Source organism: Seriola lalandi, unplaced genomic scaffold (assembly GCF_002814215.2).
Source record: "Seriola lalandi dorsalis isolate HSWRI2012SDOR001 ecotype SW California unplaced genomic scaffold, Sedor1 jcf7180002053097, whole genome shotgun sequence".
NCBI classification, from domain to species: Eukaryota; Metazoa; Chordata; class Actinopteri; order Carangiformes; family Carangidae; genus Seriola; species Seriola lalandi.
In genome coordinates, this window is record NW_019523650.1 from 317,903 (window position 1) to 341,465 (window position 23,563).

General features: G+C 41.7%; 2 protein-coding genes across 3 annotated transcripts in view; one reads left to right on the plus strand and one right to left on the minus strand.

Annotated features, from left to right (window-relative positions):
- Positions 1-22,482, minus strand: part of slf1 (SMC5/6 complex localization factor 1) — a 29,896-nt gene extending 7,414 nt beyond the window's left edge. The window contains exons 1-17 of one of the 2 annotated variants that reach the window (XM_023400959.2): positions 22,198-22,482; positions 21,706-21,817; positions 20,911-20,989; positions 20,495-20,720; positions 20,229-20,382; positions 19,867-19,995; positions 19,656-19,721; positions 18,991-19,137; positions 18,315-18,484; positions 18,014-18,148; positions 17,563-17,716; positions 17,166-17,334; positions 16,574-16,719; positions 15,807-15,916; positions 11,602-11,681; positions 6,605-6,697; positions 5,044-5,226 (exon numbers count right to left, since the gene is read on the minus strand). In XM_023400959.2, coding sequence (XP_023256727.1) covers positions 5,044-5,226; positions 6,605-6,697; positions 11,602-11,681; positions 15,807-15,916; positions 16,574-16,719; positions 17,166-17,334; positions 17,563-17,716; positions 18,014-18,148; positions 18,315-18,484; positions 18,991-19,137; positions 19,656-19,721; positions 19,867-19,995; positions 20,229-20,382; positions 20,495-20,720; positions 20,911-20,989; positions 21,706-21,816 — 2,152 coding nt within the window. In that variant the 5' untranslated portion in view covers position 21,817; positions 22,198-22,482. Of the gene's footprint in view, positions 1-5,043; positions 5,227-6,604; positions 6,698-11,601; positions 11,682-15,806; positions 15,917-16,573; positions 16,720-17,165; positions 17,335-17,562; positions 17,717-18,013; positions 18,149-18,314; positions 18,485-18,990; positions 19,138-19,655; positions 19,722-19,866; positions 19,996-20,228; positions 20,383-20,494; positions 20,721-20,910; positions 20,990-21,705; positions 21,838-22,197 lie in introns of both variants that reach the window. The other variant, XM_023400958.2, reaches the window with a different exon arrangement.
- A 257-nt stretch (positions 22,483-22,739) lies between these two features.
- Positions 22,740-23,563, plus strand: part of kiaa0825 (KIAA0825 ortholog) — a 112,716-nt gene continuing 111,892 nt past the window's right edge. Inside the window, exon 1 of the mRNA XM_023400961.2 lies at positions 22,740-23,123. The gene's annotated coding sequence lies outside the window, so the exon portion shown is untranslated. The remainder of the gene's footprint in view (positions 23,124-23,563) is intronic.

Sequence of the window (23,563 nt, forward strand, 5' to 3'; positions counted from 1 at the left end):
ACTAAACCTTGAAACTCGGCTTTGTTTGCGGATGGAAAGACCATGTTTTCAACACTTACAAATTCACCACTCTCAATTATCATGTCGTCCTTAGAAATATATATGACATTAAATTCAAGCTGAACCTTGTAGGTGAAAGAGGACAGCAAAATAAATAAAAATAGTTTAATGTTCCTTGGCCTCTGCCCTTTCCTTTTCACCTAAGCTAGCTCCTGGTAGCCTTCATTCTCACTGAATGCTGTAGATGTTTAAAAAGGAAAAAAGAGCAAGACACGTGTGTTGGAGCTGGGCAAGAAACCTTCGGTAACAAATCACAAAATTATCGTTTCTTTCATCTGTGAGGAACAACCGGGGAGACTGTTGGATACAGCACCCGGCCTAAATCCTGGCAACCCAAGTGGATAGGGAAATACATGCAGGAAGAGAGGAGAAAGAAGAAGAATCTAGTCGAAAAAATTCCCAGTGAGGGAAGTCCTTGAAATACTGCCTGAAGAAACCTGCACTTGAAACATCAACACACCCGAATGAAGCCGAGAGCTCCAAACACAACCTCACCTCTAATAGTGCTCAGCTCCTCGCAGTTGCCAGTTCAGGACCCATAGGGAAATAAGTGTTGAGCAGAATTAACTTTCTTTACCGTGTTGACAGCGAAGAGGCCCGAGTGTGTCTAAAGCACAACCTCTGCATGTGTGTTTGTGTATGTGTGTGTGTATCTATGACAAAGATAGACAAACAGACAGAGACAAACCATGACTGACTGCAGCGGTCCGAGGGGACTGTGTGTTTCCTGTGCCACTGAGCAAATGACATCTTTCTGCTCCACAAACACACGTTCACATTAAGATCTACAGGGACCAGCGGATGCTGTGCAGTAAGCGTGAGCATGCGTGTTTGTGTGTGCATACAAGAGATGCACCGAAATCCAAATAGAAGTTGAAGAAGCAGTCATGTAGCAACCCCTCCTGCCTTCTTGAACTTGACTCAAGCCAATCAAGTAGATGAAAGATTGAAGGAAAAAAAAAATGAAAAACACTTTTACACATACCTGAACAATTCTTTCTGCTCCTATACTCTTTTCTCTTCAAGCATCTCAATGAGCCTGTGTGTGTGTGTGTGTGTGTGTGTGTGTGTGTGTGTGTGTGTGTGTGTATGTGTGTGTGTGTGTGTGTCTGTCTGTCTGTGTGTGTTTACAAGTCGAGGTGGACTAGCTGTGCTTACTAACACGGTGGGCTGTATTGAGAGGACGCCATCAGCGATTACGGTCACAGGGCAGAGTGGTGACAGCTTAAAGGCTCTTTTCTTTAATTCTCCACCCCCTTTGCTCACTGACACACCTCCTCTATGTGTATGTGGGAGTGTGTGTGTGCCAGGTCTGAACTGCACAGCTAAAGGCTCCGGGTCATTTTCCATTCAAATCAGGGGTACTGGCTGCCCTGGCCACCCTGCAAAATTTAAACACTCCTACCAGCTGAGGATGGGGAACAGGGAGCATCAGAAGCTTAACTGCGAGCCAGATTCAGGAAAATATTTGTGCATGCATACACCAAAATACATAGCCAAGGACACTTCCATACTGTGTTAAAGCAAGCCAAACACACACACTTATACACAGAGTCATGTGGGGTGGCCTTGGGCAATGGGAGGAGGAGGGGAAGAGAGCAGAGTCAGCCTTGCCCTCAGCCATGGCATCCTTTCCTTGCCAGCTCCATAAGCCTGGAGGGACTGAGGTAGAGGGGGTAGGGGGTGGGATCCATCCACCCAACCCCCCCTACAATTCACCCCTAAAAATGCACACACAGACACACAAACACACACACATAGAGAGCACAGGCCTCCAAGCAGACAGGCTTACAAAGGGGTGAGATCACTCCCAAATAAAGGCTTTGTTGGTGTGCCAGTGTCAGTGTTGCCCTCTCTGGCCTTGGCAGCTAGGTTCAGCCTGTCTGTTGGAAACAACGAGGACAACAGGGTGAATGCCTCAATGAAAAATATAGTTTCAGGAGATGTAGCAGGCATTCAGAAGAATAAAATAAAGGAATATAATAAATAAAGAGAGAGAAATGGAAACGCATCTGGCCCACTAGCCTGTTTTCCTATCATGGGACGGTGCACAGAGTATCTCTGGCCAAAATTTAAAAAGTAGTCTGATGTAAAGGGTGTTGGAAATGCAGCCACAAGCACTAAAGTTCTGCCTGAGTTTAGAGTTAAAATTGAAATGAGCAGCAACATAAAGATAGTTACTGTAACTAAGCATGATGCAGCCCCCAAAGCCAAAACTTTCCACATTTAACAGCATTGGAAGAAAAAAAATCCTATGCCTATCGATGGTGTCCATGGCAACTAGATGGAGATCACGGAAAATAGACCAAGAGAGACAATATAGCCTGGAGTCAAGAGGACCACCTCCTCACCAACTCCCTGCTGTAGCCTTTAGACAACCTGCCATCAAGGTGTGAGGAAATAGCAAACAGTCAGGAAGAAAGCGAGTGGGAAAAGGAAGTATAATGTACAAGCCTGCAGGTGTTTCAAATTGAGCGTATTCTCATTCCTGTTGTTCTGCTTGGTCCATGCGAAGAGACCTGGCCTAGACAGCAGGCCAGACGTCTACTGCACAGACACACACACACACACACACACACACACACACACACACATACACACACACACACACACAGACAGAGACACACACACACACAGCCACACACACACACACAAACACACGCTCTCTCTCTCTCTTTCTCGTCTAATTTCACTGATACATATAGCTGCTTCTTCCTCTGACCTCCTTTAATTTGCTCTCCCTCATTTTACTGAGGAAGGGAGAAAAAAAGGAGCGCTCTCTTGTTTCCTCTCCGGGACTAAACAATCCCAGTCTAATTTATTTTTTGAGGACAGAATATGTACATGTGTTAATGGGAAAGTCGAATCAAATTAACTATAATTAGTCAAACTGAGAAGTGAGCAGAGGCAGAGGTATGTTACATGGGAGACTTGTTCAACGTTAGCAAATGGCACCCCTCCCCATCCTTCCTAAAAACACACACACACACGCACACACACACACACTTCCTCTGCCACCTGCTGCTGTACACCCAGCTACGCCACCCTCGCCTGTGCTTCGACACCCGTCAAGCTCACTTCAACCCTCCTGAGCTCAGACTGCATGTGGCACGCAAACATGCAGACACCAAACTAGTTGTGTTGTGACACATTTTCAAAAAAAAACCTGCTTGTGAAATTCGCAAGCGGTGGATCCTGACTCTTCCAATCTCGTCAAAAAGACATTAACAGACATCTTATGAGGTGATGCTGTAATCTGTTTGGACAGACACTGTAGTGCAGAATTATGAAGACAAGCGGTGGAGGCTGAGGAAGAGATGGTATAGATGATCTAGAATTAATACAGTAAAGAAAACAGACAACTACCACATCCTCAGTACCAGTTCTATTGGTCATGGTCGTGTGGCTCTTCACTCTTTATATACTGTAGGTAACCAGTAATACAAACTCTATTAGATTTGTCATTTGTATCTAAAAAAAATTATATTGACAATTTTACCGATAAAAACACCCTCAGATAACATACAAAAAAATTACACACAGCCCAAGTGTAAACATCAAAGGGGGAGTCCAGTGACAAATCCAGACTTTTAGACTGGATTATGGATCAAACCCCCAAAACCCCTTGATCCTACATTTCCTATACTGACATTAATTGCCAGTAATAATATTGTTATATCCCCCCCATGGCAGGAAAAAAAACATGTCTTTGAAACTCCATAACCCCAGTTTGAACCCCGTGGGCATTCTGCTTAAAAACTGAAGTCTCCAATCTGAACCCTGATAACATCATCAGGGTTAATTTTTCAGACTTTGGAAAGCTTCCTCCAGAACCACAGAAGACATACAACTGCTTTCACAGGCTGAGTGGTAATCTGTGTGACTGTGGAGGGAAAAAAAAAAATGTGAGTGTCCCTTTAAAAGCCTCACCATCAACAGGTCCCTCACTCTACCAGGAGGCTAGTTACGATAAAACTGGCCCTGTTAATAAGGTCGAAAGCAGCATTCAATCTGTCAGTAAGCTCCGCTACATTTGTTGGCTACATTAAATTGAAAGCTTGTCTTGGCCACAGCAGCAGTGACATGCAGCCCACCACTGCAGTAAATCATTAGCTAAATGGCTAATTCTACAGATTAGCTCTCTTGGCAGCCAACTGGCCAGACAAGTTAAAGGTGTTTTATTTTAACATTATATGATTCCATCAATGTGACAGAGACCATTTGGTTTAATGAATCGTTTCAAGGAAGATGGATTACATGAAGACATATAAAAAACAGTTGGGTATATCCCATCCAATTAGGAAATATAAACATGTAACACCCAGTTAGAGTGGCAATTTCTAATTGAACTGCCTAAGTAATGGCACTGACAAAAACTAAAGTGTAAAAATGAAAAATCTGGTCCTATTTTGATTGGCAGTCACAGTAAAAGCATTAGTCTACCTAATAAACATGCACCTGGATACACAAGGGAGTTAATTTTCTTTTTAATCCATTTATGGCTGGTTTCCATAAATCATTGTATGTGAGCAAACCACCCAGAAAGATAGTTCTGCATTTTAATATTGTGTTGTTTTTCAAGTAAAAAGGCAGCAAAAAATTCTGCTGGAATGGTGCATTCATGTGCATCCATACAATGGAGGGATGGATGGATTAGAAAAATGACTCTCTTCTTATCACAAATTACTATGAATGCAATGCTGCAGCCAACTGGTAAGTATAAAGTTTACCACCCCGAGGGCCAAAAACCAGATATACCTCCAACCTATGCAAAAAGCACAACCACTCCCAAGAGTAGTGATGTGTCACTCGGCCAACATGTTCAAGAAATTGTTTGGAATTGTTTGGGGAAAAAAACAATATTATTCTATTATTTAGGTAATATAAAGATACATTTTGAGTTAATTCATTTTTAATAGTGTTAGATCACATCAACTTACACTCTAAAGCATGGATTGGGGTGTATTGGTGAAGTTTACCCACCTGCGTGCTCCAGTAGCATTTTGGCGATGTCCATGTGTCTGTTGAGCAGGGCATCGTGGAGTGGGCTGACTCCACCCACCTGGTTATTTAGCACAGGGGCGGGGTGGTGACGTAGCAAAGCCTCCACACAAGCAGTGCTGCCATGATTACATGCTTCATGCAGTGGCGTCCAGCCTGCATGGTCTACATGATCAACAAACCAAGCACATACACACACATAAACACAAATCATTCAATTGGAAACTCATCTGGTATGTTTTCAGGTAAAAAAGATTAAATATATATATATATAAATATATATATATATATATATATATATATATATATATATATATCTTTATAAAGATCTCTGATATTTAAAGCTATCAAGCAGTTGAATAGGTATGTGCATCTCCCAAAGTGTGTCTGTGTCACGATGAAAGATTAAAGATTTGGAGAAATTTGTGAGAATTGTGACACGAGTGGACTAACCTAATCTGCCACAGCTAAATTGTTGGTTAGCTCTGAGAAGTAACAACTCAGTTAGCAAGTAAGCTAGCAGGGGCTAATTGGAGGACCTCAGTACAAAACCTTTGAGAAATTGAATAGAGACACGTCGCAACGTGATTAAGTGGTCCAGGCTATATACACGCAACACCATACTTTGTACTATGCAAGTTTGCAAATTTTTTAAAGAACTTAAAAAAAAGATCAATGGCTTATCTGTCTTTTCCATTGCCATGAGACAAAAGACATTAGCATGTCTGAACTAAGGGTCCTAAAGACCGTTTAAGTATAATCACGGTGCCGTTACACTGTTTAAAATTCTTGTGTGAGTGTTATTTATAAGTAACTAGTCACTGTTCACATACGTCACACATAAAAATCTGAATTTCCAAGAAACGTTAAACTAGTTTAGTCCATGTTTTCATGTTTTACAGCGTTCTTTACAGAATTAAAACATGGATAGATAAGTCCTGAGGAATAGAAAATAGCCCATCACGATGTAGATCTGTTCTATCTGACATGAAAGGACTCCAAACAAAAAAGTTATGCCTGAGTTAACACGGGCCTCATTTTGTGAGACAACTGCAAGGTGACAGCGGTAATTTTAACATTTTGCCTGTAGTTCTGCCTGATCAGATTTTGGACATCACCTCTTGCATAAGTCTACTTAGATGGAAGTTAATTAGACTGTTACTAAAGGGCAATTACAAAATCAGGGAAACCTTTGAAACAACATAACATTTTCATAAAAGGAGGGTAAGTCATTATATTTGACCTAAAGAGACAAAAGTAAATCACTCTGAAATATCAAAAGGTGTTCAATTCACTTAGCAAAAAGACCCTAAATCTATGAATCTGAACCCCCACACCCAACACGCTCTTCCTGGACACACCCTTTACATTTTAGCTAAAGGTTAACCTCAATGACGCACACGCTCTCCTATTTCATCTCGCCTCTTTTTTTTTTTTTCTCCAATGTTAATCGCTTCTCGAAACCCTAGAGCAAACAGGGGGAGTGAAGTGAGATGACGATGAGACAGAGGTTACAGAGAATGGGGAAGCGAAAAAGTCTTACCTTTAACGTTGACGTCCGTGCCAGGAAGCGCCAGGATCTGAAGCACTGTTTCCACTTGGTTCCTCTTGCAAGCTCTGTGGAGGAGGGTCTCTCCTTCGACCAGGACACACACAACGGACAAGCACACCCAAAAGGGAGAAGAGGCGGAAGAGAAGAGAGAAATCCAAAATTAGGGTGTGCCCGATGTCCTGCCCATTGTCCCCCTCCATATGGTGAACACACCAATAAAATACCACAGAAAAGTCCCCAAACACCAAAAAAAAAAAAAGCCTGACCTAAAAAAGTACGACCCGCCAATGAGGATGCGATTTAAGAAGAGTGATGAGAAAAGGGGGGAGATCTTTCAAAGGGAAAAAAATGGGAGGGAAAAAATTAAAGATGGAGAGTTGGGCTAATTCGCCTCGTTCTTTACCTCTTTTATAGACACAGAGATTTTCCACTTACACCCCGAGCCCAACAAAGTTAATATCGGGGGCAGTCGGCGAGTGAATGAATGTGGTGGTGAGAAAGTAGTCTCGCTTCCTGTCCGCTTGTCCCTACATTGTTACTTGAGAGGAAGTTATGGTAGACAGCCCACGCACAAAGCCTTCGAAAAGGATTCTTCACAGATCCAGGGTTCAAAAGCTCCGCTGGGCATTGCCAGTGTCACCACGTGATATTTAATCAGCAAACTAGCAGTGAACAGGCATGGAAAAAACCTCTCAAGGATTCCATTTACATTTTTAAACACAATCTCCCCCCCACTCGTCCCTTTTTTCTCATCTTTACCCCGTCCCTCACTTTTTCTGATACAATATTAAATCAGGAATATATTAGTGGGCCAGAGCCCCCTCTTTTCATGTATGGCTGAACTTCAGAGGGAAGTTAAAGGCCAAGCATGAGTGGCTCTGTGCTTGCCAGTATAATACAGGACTGCAAAGCCTGTAATAAATGCTTTACTAGCTCTCCCCAGGATGCCACGCCTGTACAGGGGCTCCACTCCAGCGCACACAGAGCACATACTGGGGCAAAAAGAGGTGGAGGAGGAGGAGAGGGAGGGAGGAAACAGGGGGGCAAGGAAGAAGAAGCAGTGGAGGAGAGAGTGAAAGGGTTTCCTGCATTTCAAAGCGTGTAGGGGAAATATTGAAAAAAGCTGGATCCTATTAATTCTGAAGAATTCCTTTCTTCCAGGAGGTGTCTTTGAGGATGCAGAAGATGCATTAAATGCCATCCGCCAGCAGTAAAGAGGTTGAAGAGCAGATGAAAAAAAAACCCCAAAAAAACATGGAAATGGAAGGACTGTTTATCAAAAGGAGGATCATCTGTGTTCTCCCTAGAAATCCAATGCAAAACCAAGTTTTGAAAAGCACCTCAACATTTGCAGACATACGATAAAATATTTCTCAGCACATCTCAGTTATCAATGTTGTTGATGCACGAACCTCTACAAACCAAACCTCTATGAATTAGATGGATTATTGGAGTAAATGGTTAATGGGTGGAGCAGTCCAGCGCTGGGGCACCACTTTACACCAAACTTCAAACCGAAGTATGTTTATGTTACGTCATATAGTTGATCCTGCAGGATTATATAATTAGAGTATTTCAGGCGCTATTGAATAGGCTGCTTAACGTTTAAAAAGTGTCATGGAATAACTGCTGTTTGACAGTCAATGTCAAGTGAAAAATAGAAAGACAGATACAAAAATAGTCACTTATTTTCTGTACAAGAAACAGTGAGAACACAAACAGGCTTATGACGCAGGTACTTAATAATATTTTTACTAGTTCAGTAACTGTACTGTGATTAAACAGTAATTTCTCACTTCATAACCTGGAATGATTTGTCTGACAACTTAATTGCTAAAAAAATAAATGACTTCTTTAGTGATATTTTGCCGATCTGATTTTCCTTCTGGAAATATACGTTGCACTGTAAAAAAAATCATATTTAAATGACAGTGCACAGTTGTTTGCGAATGTAACATCAGAAAGCAGACAGTGTTTTTACAGCATCGGCATCAGTAACAATAATGAGGCCAATCAATGAAGAAAACCAACATTTCCAATCTAAAAATCAAAAACACCCAAACTGAGGGTGGAGCGCAGACCGAACTACAGTCCCTAATGAGTAAGCTGTACTGTGTGGCACGTCAGTGTTCTGACATGGGCTGCTCTGCTATTACTGGGCTCTAAAATGCTGTGATTAAACACCCATTCCACTACACCCCATGTGTACACATCCTCGCAAATGCCAGGACCAATCCACGCACTGTTAAATCACTTTAATGGCTCCAATTTGGACACAACGCCTCTATTATAGGGGTAATTGCATGCTCAGCATTTACAAGCACGGAAGGGATAAATCCGCCTGTCCTTTTCTATAAATCCCCCGTTTCACACTTTAATAGAAAAGTTAAATGTATGTGTTGGTCTTTATATCCCTCAGTCTGCTTGCTGCACTCCTGTAAAGTGTCGCTTGGTCTGCCGATCCTCGGACCAAAAAGCTGCTGGAAGCCTGTAACAATGCTATTTGTCAGGAATGTGTTAGAAAGGTATTCTGTGCCAGTTATTGGATATATTTAAAACTATTTGAAGACTACTGCTGTTCGTGACTCAGAGTGCAGCGCGTTAATTCCCCAAAATCAAGATTAAATGCAGCTCTCACTGTGCTTCGAAAGAATTTATAGCCCTTAACATAAGTGACCAACATTTAAAAATTCCATTGGTGAATAATAATTTAATAATAATTCAATCATTAAAAAAAAGAAACAACATGAGTCCTCTCTGCCAACAATATAAAATATAAAAAATATAAAAGCTTGATCCACTGTGGCTTGGACTGTACATTGCTTTGGACAGAGCTGAACAAATGTAAATAAATGTGAATAATATGAAAGTCAGGCTCACAAAAAACTTTGCGTCTTTTGTCTTTTTGTTATACTGAACATATTTTTCCTATTGATGGCACATATAAGAGCAGTAGTGAATGTTGGCATTGATCAGAATCAATATTCACCACAAAGAAATCTTTTAATTCACTTGTTAGACAAACAGATGATAAACTAGAGAGTTAAATCGAATGAACACCACTGAGGCAGTGTTTCCACTGGCCAATCACCACATAGACTTCTCAGGTAGTTTACAGTATGTTCCTGTCTCGCTCCAGCCAACTCCAGATCATGCTGATGACCACAACGGGAGTAGAGCTACAGTTCAGTTCCAGTTTGCTTGAGCTGATTAGATATCCACTCAGGCTGAAGCTTGGTGGAGCTTTACTGGAAATTACATAAAGTAGACAAACTGATATGAACATGTACTGATATGAATAAAAAAGATAAAAGTGGGTCCACCCTCACATGTGCAACAAAGCTTATAAATACGTGAGGGAGATGTCAGTCAATCACAATTCTGTACAGCAGAGATTGTGATAAAATATTTGTTTTGAGGTGAGACTGTTTTTTCCAAGAGCTGTTTGCAAGGCCAAGTATGAACTTTCAGTCTCAACTTTTAAGCCAACACAGTTGAGAAGGCCTTAAAATGCTCAGAAATATGGATCTACAATCCTACAGCAGCTGGGCAAACTGTCAGATCCACAACAGCTACTAATGGGTCTTGTGGTGAGATTATGTCTGCCAATATCTGTCAAACTTAAAAATCAATAAATTCTTACATACGTCCGTCTTCTGACAGTGTTAAACACACTCGAGTAGAACAAGAGTTACTCTTTGATCAAATAAAGCGACCGCTTTTCTAATAGTTACCTTTCTTTGTTGGATAAAGTTGCTTTGTGTAGCTTAACTTCCCAAGAACAATCAACACATTTTTCAAGGTTTGTCTCAGGAATGATATGAAGCTAGAAAAAAAATGATTTTAAGCAGTGGAAAAAACACAGCGCAGTTCTTGTTTGACGACCTACAGACACTATACTGAGGCCGATTTAAAATGAAATCTCTGCTGAGCTTCTAGAAGCAAATATGGGACTGAACAAGAGAAGTTCATCCCAAATCCCTCAACCCCTCTCAGCTACTGTGACAAAGATACCGAGGTTCCAGCAGCCGAGACAGATGCTCCAAAGAAGTGCAGCACATAAGAAAGCGAGCTTACATATGTGGGTGAAAAAGCCTGTAAGAGAAAGAGAGGAAGAGGGTGAGAGAGAGAGAATGGGATGAGAGGGCGAGAGGGGAGGATGCTGTGCCGATGGTTCATCAAAAATTAATGCCGACCGCATCGGTATAGAGATCACGTAGTGGAAAAACAACACATGCCAACAGCCTTGAGTCTCCTGCTTCAGCCCTACCTCCCCCACTCCCACTCTTTTACCCTCCACCCCTCCTTCACACCAGCACAGGGCCTTTCTGATCAGGTGGAAGGGGGAGATATGAGCTCTGACACCTTCGAGAGTTCACAGAGAGTACCATGCCTCTAATTGCAGGAAGTTCCACCAGTGCAGCCGCTGTACATCTGCAGTGCAACCCTAATTGCTGCATTTAATATCCCTAAAATGGAGATCTGAGGCACATTGTGCGTACTAATATGCGTTATTGTTTTGTGTGAGAAACCCATTATTTCTGTCCGGGCCATTTATTTATTTATCTATTACTTTTTCAAAAGGTAAATAAGACATGAGAAAAAAAAACAAAACAAAGAGCACAGTGTTGAATTTAAATGCGAATAGAACAAGTGGAGGAGGAGGCGTGATACAGAGGAGGTAATACGGTCCACACTTTGCCCCGAACGTACACGACAGGCCTACTTATGCAGCAAAGTTGCCCTTACAGCTGACTTGATGGAAGCGTGGTCGGATGCAAATCAATCACTCTCTCCATACATTATGTGCTCTTCATTAAACTGAAAGTGATGACAGAGCTATCATGTCCCTCTTTACTGATGACCTAGTGCAGTGCATCAGTCCATTAAAAGTCCACTCCTTGCAAATGTGAAGCTATATTGTCAAGCGGCTGTGTGTGTGTGTGTGTGTGTGTGTGTGTGTGTGTGTGTGTATGTATGCGCTGTACCTGCTGCATTGACTCTGTTCAAACCTCTGGGGATGTTCTCTTTCTCCAGGTTTGTTTCATTCACCAAAGAGCTCTGGGTTCTGTATGGCAACAAAGGACATGGTCAGAGGGGTTATGAGAAGATATACATGTATGTACTAAACCCAATTCAATAAGAGATCACCCATGATTCACATAAACAAGTCCAGCATTTCAATCACTGACCATTTCAGCATGACAGCGAGGAGAACCAGTGGTACAGAAAGTGGAACGGGCAATAGTGTACTGCGAGAAGTGCCATTAGCAAATGAATCCCTTGTGGCGCCATATCATCTTATATGAAATCTGACAATATCTGTCAAACTCCTACTGTGTTGGCCACACACACACACACACACACACACACACACACACACACACACACACACACACACACTGCACACACCCAATCCTCCATTCCCGTCTCCAAAGCACTTTTCCTCCCACTTATCGCCTCAAACACAGAGACGGAGAATTCGATGTGAGCAAGCACATTAGGAGGAATAACTAGTAAAAGAAAGTGAAGCCTCTTCAAAGTAGTGGCGTGCTAATAGCTGTGGGCTGTCACTAGTCCTGTGAGTGGGTATGGGAGATCTGCCTGCATGAAGCCTGACAGGTGTCTTGTGTGTAGACGTCTGTGCACGTGCGCGTGCGTCGCCTTGAAGCGCAGTGCCATCCGTATTACAGGGAAGAGGCTTGTTCCCTGGTAATTGGCTTGTTCAGAAGCCAGGAAGGAGCTCCCAGCAGTGAGGAGGAAACACACGTCCTGTCACGCGTTGCTTGTTATTAGCAGGGACAAGGCTGAGAAGAGATGAGAAGAGCTGTGTGTGTGTGTGTGTGTGTGTGTGTGTGTGTGTGTGTGTGTGTGTGTGTGTGTGTGTGAGAGAGAGAGAGTCCATAAGAGTGTCTAGAATGAGGGCGTACCACTTCTCATCTCAAACCACTTCACCCGAGTGTCCCCTGTCCATATAGGCTGGCAGCTTTGGAAGTTGACAGTACTTGGCTTGTATACCCCCCAGTCTCTCCTTCCCTCGTGGCGTACTTTAGGAGGCCAGCATGCTGTCAGTGGCCCAGTGATCATTTCTGGGCCTGGGGCAGCATGTGCCTTTGGAGGCCGACTTTCAACAAACTTGTGAGCAGTAATGGAAGTAATAAGGAAGTGCATGTCCAATGCCACGGCAAGAAGAGGCTACACATTACATTTTCTACTTGCTTTGATTCTACCAAAAAGGCCATAGCAAAAAAAAAACCTGCTGTCCTTGTTACCATCCATTGTTTAATCTTAGCAGGGCTAATCTATTTTACAGGCTTTTCTTAGATCCACCTGACACTGACTAATTTTAGAGTGAAAGACAACAGCAATGCACAGAGCTTGATTAAGCCAGCAGGAGGAAAACCTTTGTTTAATTACAGCTTCCCCTCTTCAAAAAGCCCTCACTGCCGCGCAGCCAGCCGGCAAGTCAAACGGCCATCTAAACAGTCGGTCAAATCAGCCATCCTCTCAGCTTGGTATGGCTTGGACATGTGCCCTAATGCCAGGCTGTCTCTTGGTGCAAAAGAAGCACACTCTCCATCTCCGAGACTACAGCAGCCTCAAGTCACAGTAAAACAAGCTAATGCGTTCTAACAGCCGGAAATGAAAGATAAAGGGGTCATGTGGCTCCTCTCAACCTTTATGACCCGCTTTTCATAAACCCAATACCCGACATCTTGCCAGGATTTTGTCTTATCCATCAGTATTGACAGTTTGAAAAGGCAGCTACAACAAAACCGTAACCATTTAATTTTTAAGATAAACACAAAGCTTGTGCTACAGAAAATGGACCAGACTCAGTGAATAGCTCCCTAAGCTTAACATGTCCTATGATAACTATTAATTTAGCTGTACAGACTAATGAGCAGTGATAACTAACATATCTTTGGGGTCATCAGGTGGGAACCTCCTTTCACCAGTGTTTCGTCTAGTTGGTCCCACAACACCTCCAGGAGGCTAGACAGTGATCACTGGCGTCCCAGAGTCACTCCCCTAATGCCAGCCATCACTGCTCCTCACACCACCATTTTCTTTATCTTGCCTATGCTACCACAAACAACACCATCATCAACTCTGACAAAACACACTAGCAGATTCAGCAAACAAACTCCCCTAAACAGTTGGAGAAAGTGGCGGCCATTTTGAAGGAGGCAGAGTCTACACCAATACTTCTCTATTAAAGAAACCACAATCACATTTTTGCTGTTTAAAATCTTTTTTTTCATTTTTTTTCTCTTTTAGCACTATGAATTACAGACAAGTGTATACCAACAACATACTTGATTACTTTTTTCTTTTTCTTTTTTTACTGAGTCATATCAGCTCCGACAACATAGAGAAATATATGTAAATGAAAACATGTAGAGATTGAGGAATGTGTCAGACTCATGAATGCTTCAACATAAGTTAATTGATTAAAAGTGTCAACATCACTGAAAATATGTATAATATCATGAATTCAACCATGAAAAACGAGGAAACAAGATTTCCTTTTGGTTTCTGTTCCCGATTTATCACAGGCTTTGTCATTTTGATTTCATTCTTTCTTTTAGGGTCAAATGATTTTACATGCCCTTTGGCATTTCTTTATCTCACCCGCACAGATTGCATTCCTTGTTTTATTCAGTTCTTCACATGTCCATGTCAAAATAAACAAAACTATGGGCAAAGCAAGGAAGCAGACAGTAGAAAGAGAGCAGTGATTGAGGGAAGAGGGGATCTGGTCTGGTCAGTGCCTGAACCAGTAGCCTTCACATGAACTTGCTCCCTGGTGACTCCTGCCCTTCTCCAGGCCAACTACCTGCTGGTGGAAGAGCAGATGTCTGACATGGGGTATGGAGAGTGTGTGTGTGTGTGTGTGTGTGTGTGTGGTGTGTGTGTGTGTGTGTGTGTGTGTGTGTTACTGCATTCAGAAAGGGATTTAGTATGCAAGAGGGAAGATCAAGAGAGGCGCAGAAGGGAGGGGGGTTTGAAGGCAGAGAGCTGGTGGTCGTAAGGGAAGACACAAAGGCCTGATGGGATATCCTAGTCTGTCGATCTGTTGACTTCCTGTCCAAATCAGACTCAGCACTGTGTGTGTGTGTGTGTGTGTGTGTGTGTGTGTGTGTGTGTGTGTGTGTGTGTGTGTGTGTGTGTGAGGAGGGGTCTAACCTCCCTTTGCACCCCTTCTGTCAGCCAGCACTTACTGATACGATCAGACCTGGGCATGACCCATCACATGCCAACTCCTCACACACCGTCTGACCTCCATTTGCCTCTCTCCAGCTCACACCCATACACACACACACACATACATACACACTCCTCCCCTCTCCAGGTGTTCCTGTTCCTTTGTTCCTTTTCACTCACATTTCTCACCGTATCTGGACATTTTCAACGGCTTTGCCTTCGCTGTCTGGCCTTAAATCTATGAGTGGAAACTTGACAATGGAGGCAGTGTAGATCGCTGGTTGAATAGTTCTGTTATTTTAGACGAACAAGCCAACAAAGACAGGAAAGAGTGATACAACTAATTTGACAGGATGGCAGAAAGTGGCAGATTCTCTTTTACAGCTTCAGTGAAATCTGACCAGCAACATGTATACTGTTACACACCCATTTTTGTTAACGGTTCAACTCTCAAATGGTGCTGTGGGCACACTGTGCTTTTTTGTTTTGAGGAAGCAAAAAAAAAAAACATGCAATGACTGCATGTATTACAGTCTCAAAGGTTAGGCATCTGGACATGTACATAGACTCTAGGTTTTCCCTTGCATACTGAAATCTATCTTTACTCTAATTTTTTTTTTCAGCCAAGTAAAAATTAGTTACAAGAGTTTGAACAAGAGAGAGAGAAGAGCAAAGGACTTGCAATAAACTGCACACACACACTCCATTTTAAATTTCCAGGCTGATCTTTAAACACAAGTAAATTTACTTATGTTTAAAATGCAGCCTAGTACAAGAAACTGAAATGAGAAAGAACTTGAAGAGGAAAAAAAATATATGTAAATATGTTCACATTGGTTAAAAATGTATTTAGAGTTAAAACTTATTGGCCTTTGTGCAGCCCACTTCTCTGCATCTATGTCCTCGCGTGTTCTGCTTCAGGCTCTTGTGAAAATGTACCAGGGAGACTAACGGTGGTACAGACAGACAGCTGCGTGTAACTGACCTGCAGCCAGTCTCCTGGCTGGTGCAGCTGTGGGAGGAGGGTCCAGTCCTGAGGCGAACACCACTGGGACTCTCAGCTAAACTTCCCAGAGCAGGCAGGTAGGAGAGAACCTGAGAAAAGTCACACAGACACAAAGTTAGACAGCACCTTTACACTTCAAGTGAATATTTGTGTCTTTAGGGGGCTTAGGAGGCACAAAGACAGCAACGGTGAGTGAGAAAGCCAGATGTTCTACTGCAACATAATATAATGTTTCGACCACATCAGTAATCTTTGTCTCTGTAGCAGCGAACTGTAATATAATCTATACAGTTTTCACACTGCCAAGTTAACTAATGCAGAACATCTGTGTTTTATGCCTCTTGACCACAATGCAAAAGCACAGTGGAAAAGGAAAAGGAAATAATTAGAACTAGTGCATTTATCAGAAACATTTTAAATTAGTAATGTAGCTAGTTTATTCAATTATTTTATTAATTGTTGCATTAATTGTTTTTATACAAACATTTGTGTGTGTAGTGTGTATCAGAATTTTATAACCTTGCACTCTCTTATTTCACCAGAATCACATTGGAAGAAATTAAAATTTTCCCGTATGTGAACTGAAAATGGAGACTTAAGAAGTGCATGTCTCAAATTATGACAAATTAAGTCTATCAATGCCAAAACACCCATGCAATACAGGGCTGATGAAAGCAGTTAGAAAGTAATGGGAAATCAAATGAAGAACAATACACACACACACACATACACACGCGCACACACACCATTTTCTTAAGAGAGAGGGGTTCATCTCCCACAGTGAATCCATTTCTGCAACAGAGATTCCTGAATATGGCATCAGCCATCACCAACTTCAGTCTGGTAGAGGAGACCCTGATCACCAGCTCTGCCAGAACATCTGGAGGCACATCTGCAGGACAGAACAGAGGGTGAATATATAAAACATACTATACTGTCCATAATTACTTTGTCTGAAAAAAGCAAGTGGACTTGGGAGACTTTAGTGACAAGAAACACTTCATTTAAGTGTTGCATAATTAAATATTCAGAAATTACGATGTTAATTTTTCAGCTGAATACTGTGATTGAATGACTTAATGTATTTCATTGCGCATTCTATTTTCACATTTTTTTCTAAAAGCAGTAGCAGCTGAAAAGTACCAATTTTTCTTCTACTGTATAAGTCTTCTTGTGATTAACACACACACAGCACACAATATGAAATTTAAAAAGGGAAGGCTATGAACCCAAGGCCAACATCTACACACGTGACATTACCACAGCAGAGCTTTCAGGGGAAGTGAAAACAGACATTCTTCTAGATATTCTTTCTATTCTGCAGTTTTTATTCCATACCCTGGCTGATGACAGCAAAGTGCTCTGCTAGGTCTTTCAGGCCCTTTTCCACCAGGTTCTGGTTGAGTTTGAAGTGCTGCTGACACCAGAACTCCACCAGCACAGACAGGAAGTCCAGCAGGGTGTCCGCCAAATGCAGCTTCTGTTTCTCATCCCTCTCACTGTAGTCCTTCAGTGAAGATAAACAATACCATCTTCAGGTTCATCATCACACTCATTAACAAGCTCTAGGGATTACTGAAGATGAAGCTATAGTTTGTTAATCATGTCAGATTTTAACAAAACAAACGACCCAACTGGCAAATACAGATCAAAATAAACCTACTTTTGTTAGTTGTCTAGCGTCTAAATACTAGTGTGCACACCCTCCTATGAGAATGTCAATACACAAGTTTACCTCAACGGCGGCCTGCACCACGAGCTGGGTTAGTTGTTTCACAGCTCGAGACAGCAGGGTGGAGCGCTCCCACACAGTCCAGAAGGTTCCATACAGCAAAGATCCTGACGCTGATGCCTGAGAGACTCCTGTACCCTGAGGCAGCGCAAAATCCCTGATCCCCAGAAAGGAAGGGGTGAATGAAGGAAGGACAGACCATCTGACGTAACTGATAAAATGATTTACTTTAAGAACAGAAACAGTGGCATGAACCCTGAATTAAATTTAGAGTCAACATTACATGCAGCTGTATTGTGGTGTCAGAAAATTATTATTGACTATTATTTGACTGCTTGATAATTTGTAAGTAATATGCATTCATATCTGTGGGAAAATCCCTCCAGAACCAAGCTCATGCAAGAAAGTTTAAAACCATTAAATAAAAAACAAATGTGTATGTGTAAATTGGTACCCGGTGGTGACAGAGTGGAGCTCCCCCTGGAACAGCCTGAGAAAAAATGCCACGATGTCACTATGGAAATGTATCAGTGTTGGCATTGCAGGTCCAGGGAGTGGGTGACAAGTGACCTCACTGGACAGGCAGTATCTGAAGGAATACACATATAGAGAAACAGTAAATATATGAGAAAATTACTTTTAATGGAGGAGAGGGTTTAAGTATCTCCTTTACCTAACCTCTTAACAATTAAAACTGTAAAATCATTTGCGAGAATAATTCAACAAGAAATCTCATGTCATGGCATCAGGATTACCTGATGGCTGTCTCTAGAAAAGGCCAAGGGCCCATCTTACACCGAGGACACTGCAGCAATTGGGTGAAATATTTTTTCACTGTGCTGGGAGCCAGCCAAGGAGGGTTGGTGATGAGCAGGTTACACATGACCAGCTGGAAATTTCTTAGGAAGACAGACGTGGCGTTACCCTGTGACATAATGAACACATAACAACTGAAGTTTGAGTGGTTTTGATATTTGTATGTACAGACAGAATGTCAAATAACAGCAGACCTGCAATGATTATGTCAGAACATGAACTGGGAACTTTAAATAGAAAACTTCTCAAATGTGGATGGATTTGCTGCTGTCCTTTGTTTAATATCGTTTTTAACTGAACCTCATTGGGTTCTGTTGGTCGCACAAACCGAGGCATTTGATGATGTCGCCAAGGACTCATGGGGAAAATGTGATGTGAAATTTTTCCAACATATTCTGATATTTTACAGACATTACATAATTCATTAAAAAAGTGTTTATCGATAATAAAAAATAATTGTAAAATTCTGGCCTAAAGTGAAGTTTAGTCCATTGAGACTGATCCCCAAAAAATACACCAAAAAAGACGGCTATAGCAAGTTATACTCTGAAACAGCCCCTGGGGCTCATGCAGCAGCAGGTGGGGATTGCTGCAGTCCGGTAATTCTGGTCCTACCTGCTGCGCGTATTCTAAGAGGGAGATCAGGTATGGCACTGGTGGCAGCAGGCCTGGGAACACAGCACTTCTGATTGAGTCCAAAGCTTCAGTGAAGAGACCGCACTCTATCATACTACCGACATTGCTGAAGTCTGTTTCTGTTGCCTGGAGGAATAAAAGAACAATGATGAGATGTAAGAGGTATACGGAAAGGAGGAGAAGACATGGCACTCAAAGAGACGGGCGGCAGAAAGAGGAGATAAAAAGCGAGGGCAGAAGGGTAATGGAAATAGGAAGTGAATGGGCATAAAAACTTCCTGGGGGTCATTTCTGACTGTCACTTATTGGCAAATAGCATCTGAACTCATAAAGTACAGAATGGAAATACATGAGCACTTATAATAGCAATCTGATGGAGATCCACTTGGGTAAAGTATGGACAAGACGGTGGAAAGTATTGTTAATAGGACTGCCAATCAAAACTCTCAGATCAGCTGACAGTAGTGGTTAAATAGATGACCTGAGTATGATGCGCCCTTGCTCTAGGTGTCGCTTTCCATTGAAATGTATGACATAAAGGAAATTGAATGACCTGATCTTCTTGATGAAACGCATAGTTATTTTAGAAATGTATGGTAGTGATCGGGGGGGTGGGGGGTAAAAGGGTATGTATGCATGTCTACCTGTGACTGCGGACGGTAAGGATCTTGGTAACCCAGAAATTCAAGGAAGCACAATCTCTGCCGGCCCTATAGAAAAAGACCTCATTAATAAGTGCTGACCCCATGCAAAGCGAACAGAATGTAGAATGAGTTTATTAAATGTCTATTTGAAACTACGCTTCAGTGCATCTCTGCAACATGCTTCCACACACAAACAAACACACATATGCACCTCCTGTTTGATGACATAGTCCCTGAGCCCTGTCTCCAGATTAGAAAAATCAGCATCAACAAAGCTGGCCTTTTTTGTCTCTGCTGGATTTTCATCCGTTACGAGGAAATTCATATCCACACAATTGCTCTGCCAAAGAAAACAGAGGCACAGTTTTAATATGAACTGTTAAAATAACTGGTTTGAAAAAATCAATCATAAGCAAAATAAATGCCTGCAAGACATGAATACTGACTGCAAATACAACTGAGGACAACATACAATACAATATTAAAAATTAAAGAGTAAAATTATGAGAATAACATGATGAAGTCTCATAATCAATTAAGACAAAATCTTTTACATAAATTAGTCTGACTTACCCCAAAAAGATGCTGGACAATGTGGCTCACAGAGTAACAAGGAGCACTGTAGGATTTTGAGTTTTCTGTAAAGGGTTTTGCCATGACATGAGTGATGGAGGCTTGAGGGGGAGGGGTGGTGTTGTAAACTTTGGCCCTACCTGCTTTTAGCAGCCTGTGAAAGATAAAAGAATGATATATTTATTGTCATACTTTTCATACTTACAGTTACAGCTTTTATTCATACATGGATGCATTATTAAGGTATTTTTTGCGTGACTCCTCACCTTATGAACATGGCTCTGCGGGTGGGCTCTTGGACCATGAGGAGAACCTTCCACCCTTGGAATGCCCCGGTCAGTTTACCACTGACAACTTTCTCCCTCCACTTCCTGGCAGGGCAGAAGGCAGACGTGGCACCTGAGGAAATGGCCACCTCATAGGGTTCCTCTGAGAGCCACGAACCGTTCTTAACACTGTCCAACACATAGTCTGGAGTCACAACCCACTTTCCTGGTTCAGTCAAATGAAAGGGAGAACAGTGGTGCTGTGTCAGTCTTGGCACTTCAAAAGAGGAGAGCTACAGTGACGTGTTGGATGTAGCTCAGTTAGATGAGCAGTCTTGATAGAATCAGGGCGATCATGTATGATTTATTTTTAGACATTCATCATTATCATCATTATAATAATTATCCTGACTGACCTGCAGCACAGGCTGCCAAAAACTTTTCGCTGGACAAAACCTGGGGGATTATGAGATGAGTGCTGGCATGCTGATAGACCTGGAAGATAATCACCACATCAGTTTATGGACATACAATGACATAGAGCAGACAACCAGAACTGGGGTTTCAAACTAATGATCAGTGCAATTAATTCAATCAAAACTCTTTACATTTAATGAGCTTTTTAATCAAAATTTTCCTGGAATCATTAAATTGGATTAACAGGATTTTAAAATTACACTTTGTGATCATTATGATACAAGTTGATAAATAATGATACAGATTTACCGCCCAACCCTACCTGTAGGAATTATTAAGAAAATGTAAGGATTTAAGCATAACGAAGGGCAATTTACATCATCTATCCAAAACTTCAATAACTATATGCAGAACCATGTCAGAAACAGAGGCAACCAGTAATTCATTGGTATGTATTTAAATCACACAAAAACATCATCAATAATGATAATAATGATGATTCACTGGATTACTTGATCAACGGAACATTGGCTGGATTTCAGTGTTCATCATTCATTGAGTAAATGTACTGACATTTGCTGATTCTACAAAAGATTTGCTTGGTTTTCTTTCTTTGGGTTTTCAGGTTGCTGCTGAGACTAGTAACCAATACTAAGACATCACTGTGGCATCTCTGATTAAGGTGTGGAAGGCATCTCATAGACTGAATTATTATTAGATACATCAGAACAAAGCTTAGTTTAGGTTGAAACTGTCATTTTACCCTGCAATGTTTTGGTAGGATCTCTACTCACTGAGCCACCTATGTATTTCCCACCCAGCTGCTGGATTCCCTGGACCAAAACTCTCTTCTTATCATGGATCTTGATCCCAGAGATCTGGAATACAGGTGTGCAGCTCTCCATCCTGTAGAAGAGACAAACAGTCTACAGGATGTTAATTAAATGTTAAGATAACTCTGATAAAAAAAATAAACAATGCTGCAATTCTGGTTTGACTACATTGCTTGGACAGAAAAATAGGAAGGAGACATTTGGGTTGTTTGAAGTACTTTATGTTAAGTGTGGGGATTTCATTTGACTAAATTAGTTTAGTTTGAGACTAGCTACCTGCACGAAAACAAAACAATCGTGGGGCTACTAAAGCTTTCTGCTACATGAATAGTTCTAAAAAGCCAAATCTTCACCTTTACAATCTGTGAGCTCAGTAAATGACCTAACATCCGCATCTTATGCAATCATCACTAATACCCACTTGTATTAAAACACAGCTGACTGATCAGGTACCTCTGTTATGGTGGTATGCCACCGTTGATGATTCTGTGTCCTCCCTGTTACGTACAGGCGCGCCAAAACTCTGACACTGACACCGACATCTAGTAACGTGAGCAGTGTTTGGTGCCAGTGTTTGGCTGCTTCTTCCAATAAAGATGTTCAACTTCGCGGACAAACAAACATGACGACTTTGCTCATAAGTTTTATTAATCGGTGAATATGGCTTAGATCCTCCAGTTTCTTCACCGCCCAACTGCCATGTGTTGGGAGCTTCACGGCACAGCTAACTATTTTGGTGAGGGGAGAATTTTCATATATTAATATATTATGTACGCAGTAGCAACGTTTAAACGCCAGATTTCTATTGAAACCATGTAGAAATACATTAAAACCATGCGTTATATGAAATTATATATACCATTAGTTAAATTCATGTGTTATTCACTCACTATGGAGTCAACCTCCCCCTGTTTTGTTCGTCAGTTTGTCTGTTCCGTGGAGCGGAAGTTTTCATTGAGCTACTTCCAGGTTGTTGTCACGGACGCTTTCAGCCCCCGGAAACAACCAAAGTAACCGATTATCATACTGCACTGATTGATTAACGGAAATATCAGATCGATCGATCGATAACATTGGTTTGATTCTGACCGAGACGCTGCTTATGAAAACGTACGTCTATTTACAGAAAGCGTTCAGTGCTGTGTTCGGTTGACGTTCAGAGACAGCGTCAGATAAGCTTTCCATCACAGTCATTTAATTTTATTACGTTGTGACACATTTGCTGCTGAACTGTCTTGGTTTACAGCTTTGGTACAGATACAAATTTCTGTGGTAGACAAATGTCAGCATTAAGTGACTGCAAATGACGCTGGCCACATTTCACCTACCTGCTATGGATTAACTTAATCAAGAGAGGAATATAAAGGAGCTTGTAAAAGGTAAGATATACAAATGGTAAACGTGTTGTCGCTCACAGTAAGGCTGAATCAGTGCAAATGTTCAAATATTTATGTTACACGGGTGCCACGTGAACATTTTGTAAAAAGATACAAGTGACCTGTCAAAATCAGCCAAATACAGTGTCAGTTCTTTGCCATGCAGAGATTAGCTGCTCCTGTGGTGTAAAGCATCTTCATGTGTCTGGTCATAACATTTCGACAAGCAGGTAAAAGACAGAGACAGAGAGAGGTCTCTCTCTCTCTCTCTCTCTCTCTCTCTCTCTCTCTCTCTCTCTCTCTCTCCCTCTCCCTCTCTGATGTGTTGCTTATGGCTAACACCAGATGCCAAATATTAGCTTGCTCTAGCTTATCAAATGTCATAATTTGCCTCTTTTTGGTTTTAGTCTGCTCATTGGACAAAAGTCAGGTCACATGGCAAA